This window comes from Mus caroli, chromosome 4 (assembly GCF_900094665.2).
Source record: "Mus caroli chromosome 4, CAROLI_EIJ_v1.1, whole genome shotgun sequence".
Classification (NCBI taxonomy): domain Eukaryota; kingdom Metazoa; phylum Chordata; class Mammalia; order Rodentia; family Muridae; genus Mus; species Mus caroli.
Genome location: NC_034573.1, coordinates 53,181,758 through 53,194,567, shown reverse-complemented (window position 1 = coordinate 53,194,567; position 12,810 = coordinate 53,181,758). Strand labels below are relative to the sequence as shown.

The 12,810-nt window shown below is 41.9% G+C and overlaps 1 protein-coding gene across 2 annotated transcripts in view; it reads left to right on the top strand.

The window, feature by feature from the left end:
• Positions 1-8,100: 8,100 nt before the first annotated feature.
• The window catches only part of Inip (INTS3 and NABP interacting protein), a 14,881-nt gene continuing 10,171 nt past the window's right edge, over positions 8,101-12,810 (top strand). Inside the window, exons 1-2 of one of the 2 annotated variants that reach the window (XM_021160524.2) lie at positions 8,101-8,226; positions 9,634-9,714. In XM_021160524.2, the coding sequence (XP_021016183.1) occupies positions 9,690-9,714 (25 nt within the window). In that variant the 5' untranslated portion in view covers positions 8,101-8,226; positions 9,634-9,689. The remainder of the gene's footprint in view (positions 8,227-9,633; positions 9,715-12,810) is intronic. The other variant, XM_021160525.2, reaches the window with a different exon arrangement.

The following is a 12,810-nucleotide window of genomic DNA, read 5'->3' as shown; positions in this document are numbered from 1 at the left end:
GATGTTGGGAACCAAACTTAGAGTTAAAAGCAGAAGACTCTGCCAAGCTATCTCTCTAGATCTTTCCTTCCTTCCTTCTTTCCTTGCCTCCTCCTCCTCTTCTTCCTCCTCCTCCTTCTATTTCTTCTTCTTCCTCTCCTCCTTTCTTTTTTAAAGTTATTTTTTACTTGTTTGGAGCTTTTGGCTTTTCACTATGTCACCTAGACTAACCTGGAACCTGTAGCCCAGGCTGGCCTTGAGCTCTCAACATTCTCCTGCCTCACCATTTTGAGAACAAATGATAATGCATTTGTGACTCCAACTCTATGCCTATGTTTTTCTACTATGAAAGTGAGAGAATTCCCGAAGAAGTGTCCCTGGCCCTTTTGAGAAACTTGAATTCCATGCTACTGTGTCTTAACAAAGACTGTTGATATGAAGAACGCTGGAACTCCACCTTACAGCTGTGGGACTGCCTTTCTCCCCTACAAACACCCTTCTGCAACCTTACTTTGAACAATATATTTTGAAAACTGTGATAGCAGGCACAGTTGTTATGTCATAGGCTGTGAAGCCCATTATAGTTTTATAGTTTTAGAAAAAAAACCTTCACTGTGACTTCCAACTAGAATATGTTTGTTTTCTTTCATCTTCAGGATTGTTTGTCATTCAGTTGTTACCTGTATAAGTAGTGTGTATTCATAACTGGAGATGCTCTGTATCTTCCGTGGCTTCACTTAGACCACTGCTTCTCAACCTTCCTAAAGCTGCAACCCTTTAGTACTGTTCTTCATGTTGTGGTGAACCCAACCATAAAATGATCTTGTTACTACTTCAGAACTGTAACTTTGCTGCTGTTAGGAATCATAATGTAGATATCTGATATGCAGAATATTTGATATGCAACCTCTGTGAAAGGGTTGGTTGACCCCCAAAGGGGCTTTGACTCACAGGTTGAGAACCATTGCTTTAGATAATGACTTTTTTAGAAATCTTAATATGAAGTAGCAGGATATTCTGAGTTGTCTAGATGACCATGATTTTACTGACTAATGAAATGAGTTATCAGTCCTTTATTTACATAAGATTAAGAAATTATTGGGCTACAGACACCGCAAACAACTGCTGGGGGAGGAGACCTCTTGAGCTGCGTGCAAGCCGTGCAAAGGGCTTCCCTGACTGTAGCTTCTGAGTCGTCACCTGTGTTGGGATGGACTTTTGGTAAAAACCCCTCACTTGAGTCATCTCTAGTCCTGTAAGTAACCACAACAAAGATCCATTGGTTCACCAAGTTTAACTTTGGTAGAACTGTTATTTCCCTGTGTTACAGGTTCCCTACTGGGGTGAGCAGATGAATGGTCCATTTTATGTCTCACATACAACATTCTCTGACTCCACATGGTTCACTGTGGCATGTGTGCACTCACACACATACAATAAATAAATAAATAAATAAATAAATAAATAAATAAATAAATAAATATGTGTGATAAAAATGTAAAGGAAATTAGGACAGAATCAGAACTAGGAAGTTCAATGGCTTTTTGATTTTGGTGGTGGCTAAGTGCATAAACCACACTCACTACTGAAAGTGGAGAATTTAGAGTGCAGTGTCACAGCTTCCATTTCTAGTGCCGATGCTACCTGTATATAACTCCATTAAGTTGCATAGGCTTTAGGTCTGGTTAATTTTGGTGTGTGGATTTTTTAAAATTTATTTGCAAGGATTTTTTAAAAATAATATAGTTTGCCCCCAAAAGGAAGTCAGTCATTTAGCTGGCCAGAACTATAGTTCTGTAATAGATTTGCCTTACATCTATAAAGGGCCAATGCCAAGTACTGTCGAAAGAAAAGGAGGGAGGGATAAGGGAGGGAAAGAGGATGATCAAATATGTCAGCTTAGACTTCTGTATGTTATAAGGAATGAACAGAAGACAGAGGTGGAATTTGTGGGTTTTTTTTTTTTTAAGTTCATATGGATCTTTGGGAGCCAAGGGCAAGAATACAGATGCAGGCTTAGATTCTGCATTTCTAGAGATTTACTTTACTTTATTTTTGGCAGTACTGGGGATTAAGCCCAGGGCCTTGTGCCTGCTAGGTAAGTACTCGGCCACTCAGCTCTGACTCCAGCACCTGTCTAAATATTTAAAGGTCATAAATCAAGCTAATATAAATCTGTGCCTTGAAAAGGACTGAAAGGTGATATAATATCGAAGACAACTGCTACTGGTCATATCTGGATAATCTTGATATTTAATTCACAACAAAATAAATATATACATACATAAATAGTTTATAAATTAAGTATATATAATAAAAGAGTTTATCTTTTTATCAACAAAATAACTATTCGTATTATAATAATAAGATTATGTGTTGTTTTTATAAAAGTCATTGCCCATTGATGATGGAAGTTGGACAGCTCTTGTACAACTATACATCTTAAGTAGTTTTGAAGTCATTTTAGTTTGGAGAAAATATTTGCTCCAGTATGGAAACAATTGAAACTTCTAACTAAATAACTTTAAGCAGTGTGTAGTTTCAGAAATGAGAGGGTGTGGGGTTAGAGAGATAGCTCAGTGCCTAAAAGCACTGTGTATTCCTCCAGAGGACCATGGTTGGGGTTCCAGCACCTACATGTCTGCTAACAGTTGTCTGTAATGCCAGTTCCAGGGGATTTGAGGTTCTCTTCTGGCCTCTGCAGGCACTGCATGCTAGGAATACACAGGTAGACATGCAGGCAAAACACCAATACACATGCAGTAATTTTTTTAATGATAGGTTGGGGTGTAGCTTAGTTGGTAGAGTGTTTGCCTACCAAGCATGAGACCCCCATGTCACATAAATCTAGTATGGTGGACCCGCCTGTGATCCCAGGACCTGGGAGATAAAATCAGAAGGATCATAAAGTCAAGTTCCCCCTAGCTACATAGGGAATTCAGAAGGAAGGAAGGAAGGAAGGAAGGAAGAAAGGAAGGGAGTTGCACTGAAGTTTTATATGACATATGTGTTGCATATTATATTAAAGCATTTACTCGGGGCTGCCATAATACAATATCATTGCTTAGGTAGCAGATGCTTGTGCCTCAGTTCTAAGCATTAGAAAGTTCAAGCTCAAGATGCCACAAGGTAGATTTCATTCTAGAGCATCTTCTCCTGGCAAGTAGCTGGCCCCTCATGCATGACCCCGTCGTGTTTGCTTTGGGAGAGAGCCAACAAGCTTTCCAGGCTGGCCTCACACTCAGAGATTCCCTGCCTTTGCTGGGATTAAGGCTGTGTGCTACCAATACACCAGGCAAAAGTATCTTACGGAGACAAGAACACATCATTTTGCTTGTGTTTTTCCAGTGCCTTACACAACACGTGAGTCATTAGATGTTTGTTGAAGGAATGAGTGAGTTTCAGCCTTTTTCTTCTGGAGCATTGAACTGAGGGCCTCAAGCCTTAGGCAAGCACCCTGCTGCTAACGGTCATCTCCAGCTCCACATGCCAACTTTAACTGGACTTAAATTAAACACTAGTCAACACCGTACCTGCCTGGCATCCTTTCTGGCATTTGGATAATACTGGAATACTGGAAACTTGGTTCTCTAGAGGCACTCAAATTATAAATAGGTGTTAGGAAATCATATGTTGGCAATCACGCAGCCATTCCACGGGAAACCTAGTGCAGTTCAGTGAGCCCTCTAAACAACCCATGGAAAACACCAGGGTTCAATATAGCCAATAACGAGGCAGGCTTCAGTCTAATTACAAATTATCACACATTAAGGAATGGAGGATGCAAAACCAAAAAAAAAAAAAAAAAAAAGCTGGGCGTGGTGGCGCACGCCTTTAATCCCAGCACTTGGGAGGCAGAGGCAGGCAGATTTCTGAGTTCGAGGCCAGCCTGGTCTACAAAGTGAGTTCCAGGACAGCCAGGGCTATACAGAGAAACCCTGTCTCGAAAAACCAAAAAAAAAAAAAAAAAAAAAAAAAAAAAGAATGGAGGATGCATGGCAGCTAGTAGCATATAGCCATGTATCTACTTTCCTTGTCTTCATGCAAAGTAGGAGATGTTCAAGTCCAACCACATATTACCACACAGCCAGGCATGGGGATGGAGGCAGAGAGTTTGGTTACAAGTACCCACTTCTCTATCAACAACCAGATGCTATATTCCAACCGGGCTGCTCTGAACTCCAATTGGCCAACCCTCATGGCCACGTTTTCATGAGTCACCTACCGCATGGTGTTCTCTCCTCTCTCCACCTTCTTCTTCCTTCATGATCCTTCTCAGATCCCAAGCTTGGGAACCAAAACTCTACCCATCTCTCTTCTGTCCAGCTACAGGCTGACAGTATCTTTATTCAGCCAATAATTTTAAATTAAGGAGCAAGGTCACGTAACACCATTTGTTATAAGTAAAGATTCTCTTGTCTCCGAGGCAACCAGATATTGGGGGCCAGTATTAGCATTATAATACACAGCAACAGACCAAACTTCAACAAAGATCCAACTACTTCTGCCTCCATTGCTGGGATCAAAGGTAGGTGTCACTACTGCTTGGCACCATTAGCATTCTTGGTGGTTATAAACATAAGCACCTTCTACTGGGTCAGTTCACTATCATAAATAAGCAGAACAATTGTGGCATCTTGGACACATTGCTTTATTTCTCAAACTCTCAATGTATCTTCACCTTTAAGATAGGAAGATGACAACTGTGTCCTTCTAAAAGGCTGGCCTTGCGGAAATGCATGTTCTAGGACACAGTAAGGACTTGTTAAGTGACACTGATCTCCCCTATGGCTTCCAGAACTTTCCCTTCGGCTTCACTGAACCATCAAACTGCGTACATTTGTACTTAAACCCACCTTTAAGAATAAGCTTTCCTTGTCTTCATGCAAAGTAGGAAATGTTCAAGTCCAATCACATATTATCACACAGCCAGGCATGGGGATGCAGAGAGAGAGTAAAAAGTTTGGATACAAGTACCCACTTACAGGTATAATCCTTAGGCAACCAACATCCAATACCTTCACCATCAATTCCAAACTACTCATCTTTCCTGATCTGGTAAAAGTGCCAGTTCTTCAGCTCTCATACTGTCCTATGCTCCGCTCTTTGCTGCCATCTACCGGACAGATTGATGAACGCCTCCCCCGCCTCCCTGCCCCCCTCTCTCTCATCAAACCTGCTACCTTTGTAGAGAAAATATCTTGAAGATAATACATTCTAAAGGAGACAGGTCATTTCTCTTAACTAGATGATCCTCTTCCAAGGCTAACAATATCTCAAAAACCAACCAAACAGACAACCAAACAGCAACAACAACAACAAAACACTTGCTGCTCTTCCAGAGGACCCAGGTTTCCACCTGCACATTCAGGTCCATGGAACCTGAGACTCTTTTCTGGATTCCATAAGCATCAGGCCTCCACAGGTCCCAGGCATGCACATACACACATGCAGGCAAAACACATAAAATTAAAACAAACAAACAAACAAAGAGATACATCTAATCAATGGTTCATACATCCTAGGCCTAGCTCCTCTGGAAGCTGAGTCAGTAGTAGTACTTAAGCCCACGTGTTTGAGAATAGCCTGCGTGACATAATAAGAGAAAAGGAGAAAGAAAAGAGAGTGCACAAATAGTCTCCTGGGTGGTTCTATGGTTCAGGCTCCTTTTGGTTATACAAGTTCACAATACCTCCCTCCCCTTGTTTTTGAGACAGGGTCTCCCTATGCAGCCCTGACTGGCCGATAGAAGAAGTTCCAAGAACTCTCAAGGAGAAGACAAAATGGTTTCAAGGGTTACTAGTCACAAAAATCAAAGGCAAAACAATTGGTCATGAGTAAAATTTATCTTTCTGCTGATCATGTTCCTCCTTTGTAGTCATACTGAACTGGCCAGGGAACTATGAATTGTTTTAGAGGAACTTTCTTAAACAATGTTCTTTTAGAATGCCCACTATTTTAATGTGTTATTATTTTAACTACTGTGTAGGCAGTTATAATAGTAAGATGTAAGTATTCACCAGGCCATGATCAGGGGAGTAAACATTTTCAGCTAGTTAACCCTTTTATTTCCCCCGTTTGGGAATTAAAGAGGTTCCTGTGCCCTAGTTCTTGCACTGACTACTTGGGCAACAGGACAAAAAAAAAATTCTCCTAAGAATATAGATCTTATTTATTTTTTAAGTCAGCCTCAGCCTCACCAGGACCTTTTAACTGAAAGAATTTGTTAGGATTTTAAAGCTTGAATAAAGCTTTATTTTCCCAGCAGATCACAGAAGAGACTCAAACTTTATTACCAACATGCTTTATATTTTAGTTACTGGAACTGGATGTGAAGACTCAGGCCTGTAAGTGCCAGCACTCAGGAAGTTGAGACAGGAGTTTTCCAATCTGCAGCCTGGGCTACAAAGTGAGTTCAAGGACAGCCTCTGTGTATCAAAACCCTGTCTCAAGGGGGGGGAAAATCACAATGAGCTGGTTCCAGAGGAACCCCTAATGCTTTGACCCTTTAATACAGTTCCTCGCGTTGTGGTGACTCCAGTCATAAGCTTATTTTCTCTCATGTTTCATAACTGTAATTTTTCTACTGTTATGAATCATAGTATAAATATCTGATATGAAGGATACCTTATACGTTATCCCTGTACACAGGTTGAAAACTGCTATTCTAGGGCAAAGACAATATTCAGAAGTTAAGAATTTGGTAGAGTTTGGGGGTTTTAGCTCAGCTCGTTGCTGCATACAATGTAGTAATATCTCTGCTTCCCATATACAAATCACAGGCAGACATAAACTAATGCAGAGCAAGCACCTAGCACGTGGAAAACATGCAACAATTTTTTTTTCTATGAACTAAGTAAATCTTTGGTATTGACCTTACTGTCTCAGTCCTGGACTGTGCATTGTAAACATTAGCAAACATCAATTATTATTTTAGAAATAAGGTTTAGTGCTCAATACTGACCTTAAACTTGCTATGTAGCTATGTTCCTTGTTCAAGCTCCATACCGTGGACAAAAGATCCTCTTCCCACTACATTCCCAAGGCTGGATTAAGAAGTATACACTACCATGCCCAACTTTATGTGGTGTGAGGTATCAAATTCAGGGCCTCCTGTGTCCTAGACAAGTACTCTACCGATTAACTACATCTCCAACATCCCAATTATTAATTATTAAGAGCACAGGTGCAAGTTGTGGAGAGTGGTTGATAATCACAGAACAAATAATACACCTCAAAACATACTTATGTCTTTTGGGTTTCTGGTTGTTTGTTTGTTTGCAAATAGGGTTTCTCTAGGTAGCCCTGGCTGTCCTGGAACTTGCTTTGAAGGTTGGCCTTGAATTCATAGAGCTATGCCTGGCTCTGCTCCCCTCGTGCCACCACCGCCTGGCAAACGCGTTTACTTAAGGTAAACGTCTGGATTTAGCGTGAGACTATGCAGCATCATCGGGTAACTTCCACTAGCATCTTGGTGTGGCGTTCACTCTTTTGTTTGTTTGCTTTTGAGTCGGGGGTTTCTCTGTGTAGTCCTGACTGTCCTGGAGTTTGCTATGCAGACCAGGATGGCCTCAAACTCCGAGAGGTCCGTCTCTGCCTCCAAGAGTGCTGGGATCAAAGACATGCCCCACTGCTCTCAGCCGACACTTTCATTTTTAAAATTCAGATTATGCACACTAGTGAAAATTTGTACCTATTTAGTGCTTACCTTGTGTATAATTAGACTCAGACGGTAAACAACAAAAACATTCCTGGGATGGTTGTTAAAACCTGAAAGTGTGCTCAACCTCCCTCTGAAGCTCTACTAAAGTGGATTAACATCAGGGTTAAATAAATCCTGACAGACAGACAGACAGCTAATCTCCTGCAAACCTGAAGGGGGGAAAAAAATCAATTTAGGTGCTAGGGACCCGGCTCCATTCCTGCCAATCAGCGTTTGGCTCCGCCCCCAGCTGTACGGCCTGCATCTCCCGTGAGCCTCTTCGACTGTCATTCTTCGGAAGGGAAACCCTTTCCGGCCGAAGAAACGCTTAAACTACGAATCACTTTGGGTAGCGTCCGTTGCGTCCAGTCGATAGGCGGGACTTCCGCTTCCAGGGGGCCCGTCAGTCAGGAGGCGGAAGTTGGTGCCGGCGGGAAGGTTGTAGCGCGGTGCATTGCTGCACTCTCGCCGGGTTCTGCGTGGGCGCGCCCCCCTGCACGGCGGCGACCGGACAGCGAGCTTTCTCCAGGCTCCTCGCATTCCGGGTAAGTAAAAAGGACTGGTGACGCCAAGAGAAGTGTAGCCCGAACGCCGGCCACGGGGCAGCGGCCTCGCGCGGCATAGCGTGCGAGGGTTTCTCACTTCCCGTTGGGTTTCGCCCACCCCGCGCGCGGGCGGGGACTCCTGGGTCACCCTGACCCTTTCTCAGGGTGGCCTTGATCGCCTTCGGTACGAGCTCGGCTTCGCCCATACCGTGCTCCAGCCCCAGCCGTGGGAGACGCGAGTCCTTTCCACCCGGCATCTGCTTAGAGCTCATGTCTTCGCTCAACAATAGTTCTCTACTTCCGCAATCCCGTTCGCGCCTTGTTTTGTTTTGAGTCAGGGTCGGGCTGTGTAGCCCTGGTTGACCGGGTACTCAGGGTTCTTCTGCCTCATCTTCCCGAGGGCTGGAATTACCGCTATGCGCGGTCACGTTTTTAAAGAGCACATTTGTTAAATTAGTTTTCCTCCCCCCCCCGCCCCCCCGCAATCCCCAACCCCGTGTGATTACTTGAATGGAACTCAAGGGTCAAGGAGTTTGTCTTGTGATTCCGGCGTGGCCAAATGCAAAACTTTTATTTCTAAACTTAGAGATGAGCAGGCTTGGGGTTGGAGAGGTGGCTCAGCTGGTAAGAGCACTTGCTACCCAAGCATTAGGGTCTGTGTTGGAATCTCCCGTGTCCCATGGCCGAAGCCGGACGCCTGCACCCCAGAGCTGAGGGAAGGCAGAGACGGAGGATCGGTGAGGGTGGCTGGCTGCCAGCCTAGCTCCGGGCTCAGTGAGAGACCCTGTTTTCAAGGGAAGAAGGTAGAGAGTGATAGCACAAGGCATCTAATGCCTTTTCCTGCCCTGCTCACACATGCACCACACACACAAAGGAACCAGGAGTCCAGGTTTCCTTATTAGTTTTGTGACAGTTGGCCTCCACGTACATAAAAATGCTCATTACAATCATTTTTGGGGAAACATCTTACACAATATATGGCGCAGAGTAGATGCTTGTTAGGTTGGTTGGTTCTTTCTTTCCTTCTTTCTTTCACCAGCACAGCAAATGCTGGAATTTGTTTTTTTTAAATGAACGGAGAGTGATTTTTATAGAATTTTATTTTTCTTCCTAGCACTGATTATGTGGATACTTTACAAAAGGTTGATATATTTGGTAAATACATCTTGATGATGTAAATTAAAAGTAATGCTAAATGTTGGTTTTAACAACTTCAGGCCTAGAAAAAAAAAATGTTCATTTGTGAAGTGCATGAGGAATTTGCAGAGCTAAATTTCTGATTTAAGTCTGCTTTTTACGTGTATCTTTCTTAAGAGACTAAGAAACCAAACTCAGCCTAGCTGTTCTTTTTTGAGTCTGTAATTTAAGGCCAGTGCATTTTATGTGTGCACAAAAATTTTTTTACAGATGATTGTAAAGTCCTGATCAGTGGCCACTGAATATAATTGACCCAGAATAGGAAGATGGCAGCAAATCCTTCAGGACAAGGTAATGCATGCTGGGACTTCTGTTATTACTAGGAACGTTCTCCCATACAGTAAATATATTTGAGGTAGAGAAAATTTAGTATAGAGCAGTTACTGTATCCAGAATTATGAATAGCAAAGTGGAATCTCCCAATTTAAAATCAGTTTATCACTGTATTAGCAACATATTTTTTAACATTACTAATTATTTTAACCTGTCAAGATTAGTGATTCACATCGGAAACTTTTTTCCTTCCATTTACTTTTGTATAGTGTGCATCTGTGTATATGCATGTTTGCACGTGTGTGGGTGCATGTGTGTGTAGGGGTGGGCGTGCATGTGGAGACTACAGGTTAACATCGAGGATCATCTTCCAGCACTTTGCACCTAATTCGTTGAGGCAGGGTCTCTCAGTCAAATCCAGGGCTTGCCCATTGGCTACTCTCGCTAGCCAGCGTTCTCTACCGTTCCCCTCTCTGCCTTCCAAGGCTGAAATGATGCTACATATATGTGGGTTCTAGGGATCTAAGCCCTGGTCCTCATGATTTTGGGAGCAAGTGCTTAACCACTGAACCACCTCCCCAGCCCACATCATAACTGTATCCTCTGGCATCTGTTTTCTTGCTTTTAAAACTGTTGTCAGATAATAACCATGCCTTTATCTTCATTGCTATAAAATTTTCAGTCATTTCACCTGTTACGTTTTTAATCAAATCAGGTTAGGTACAAGTTGCTGTTAAGGAAATTTTTTAAAAATGTTTTGTTGAAATAAAAATGTATTCCCGTGTTTTTAGCTTTCTGAGGGCTGTCTATGTCTTGGACTTGTGGTAGTCCTGCTTCAGCCTCTTAATTGCTTAGGATTACAAGTATGTGCCAGATTCTTTTTTTTTTTTTTTTTGAGACAAGGTATGTAGTCTTGGCTGCCTGGAGCACACGATGCAGACTAGGTTGGCCTCCAACATAGAGCTCTGCCTGCCTCCCTAGTGCTGGAATCATAAGCATGTGCCACCACACCTGGTAAAGGTATTAGCTATCATTTTGTAAGTATTTTTATGCCAATAATTGAAACAGGTCTCTTTCCACATCAGGCCTGAACCATTTGACTTTTAGGTATGTTTGATTCATCATCTCAGGTAAAGGTTGTATTTATGGTCTCTTAACTTCTTTTGAAAGGTTCAGATTAAAGTAATTTGTATTTGATCCTCAGTACTCCCCAACCTCTGCCAAAACTGAACCACAATGAAAACTATGAGAAATCCATTTAGGAAAGGAAAAAAAAAATACTAAAAAAGCCACACAATAAAATCATATAAATTATCTCGTTCTAATAACAAAATTTGCTGGTAACTTTTCTCTTTGCAATTGCAGTAGGAACAGCTACTGGTAGTGCAGCTTTTTGTTGGCTCATAGTCAGATCTACTATGAAGCATCGAAAACCTAAAGAGTAACTAGTTGGATAAGTCATTTGACTTTCATTGCCGTTAGGAACTCTGTTGGTATCACCACGGAGCTGCTGCTATTGGACACCAGCAGGGGGAGTCTATATCATGTTCTATAGACTTGCAGATTTTCAGTGAAAAGTTTAAAAAATTAATATTCATTGGTGTTCAAAAGTTTTTAAAAAATTAATATTTATTGATGTTCATTTATTTGTTTTGAGATAGGGTCTTTACTGTATAGACCTGGCTTGGCCAGGGTTTTTGTTTGGTTTGGTTCTTTTGGTTTCTTTGTTTTGGTTTTTCAAGACAGAGTTTCTCCATGTAGCTCTGGCTATCCTGGAATTCACTCTGTAGATAAGGGTGGCGTCAAATTTACAAGGATATGCCTGTCTATGTATCCAGGGTGCTGGGACCATCGCCATCTGGCTAGCCTGGAACTCTCACACGTTTGAATGTTTTGCCTGTATTGCCTCCATGCATGCCTCTATGCATGCCTCCCATGCATGCATTGCCCTTGGAGGCTAGATGATCTCCACTGCCCTAGACGTGTGGGTGCTGGCAATCAAACCTGGGTCTTCTGAAATAGCAACCGTGGCTCTTGATTGCTGAGTCATCTCTGCAGCTCCTCAATACAAATTTTAAATCTTCATTGTATTTTACCACCTTTAGTATAACATCTGTACTTCTCTATTGTTTATGTGCATAGAAATTCGATGGAGGTTGATTGTCAAATGCCTTGGTTACTCTTAAATAGTAACAGAAAGAAACATGATTTTCTTTTTTAACATTTTAAAGTATACATTTTATTCTTATTAATTAATATTTATTCACTTTACATACAGATTATAGCTTCCTCCCCCCCTCTTCTCCCATTTCCTCTCTTTCATATCCCCTCCCCCCTATCTCCACAGAAAAGGGGAGGGAATCTTATGGATATCAACCCACCTTGGCATATCAAGTTGCAGTAAGACTAGGCACGTCCTCTCCTACTGAGGCTAGACAAGGCAGCCCAGTTAGTGGACAGGGTCCAACAGCAGGTAGCAGTCAGAGACAGCTCCTCCTCTGGCTGTTAGGAGTCCCACATGAAGACAAAGCTGCACAACTGTTACATAGGTATAGAAGGCCTAGGCTTGTCCCAGGCATGCTCTCTGATTGGCAGTAGTTTCTATGGGCCAAGGTTAGTTGATTTTGTTCCCCAAGCTCTCTCTAATGTTTGGCTGTGGGTCTTTGCATCTGAAGAAACATGATTTAAAAAAAAAAGTGTTAGTATATGCCTTATAATTCATTAATGTCTCTGGTGCAAGGGCCAAATATCCATTGTACTTAATTATTGGCTTCATTGGGAGAGCCTAGAAGGTAGTTAAGCACATTGGGTAGATTTGTGAGAATAGTTAAGAAAAGTGTGTGTTATATCTCAGGAACCATCTGCCCTTGGGCAAGGGGCTTACAGTTTAGAGGCAAAGTTTTATGGATCAGTAAATTAAAATTTAAAAGATAACTTTGGTTTTCACATGTGGTAGCTTTTAATTGTATTCTCAGCACTTGGGAGGTGGAGGCAGGAAGATCAAAAATGAGAGATCATCTTCAACTACTACAAAAAGAAAAGAAAAAAGAAATTATTACATAAACAAACTGTTAGTTTTTCTTGTTTTTTTTTGTTTTTTTTTTTTTAAGATTT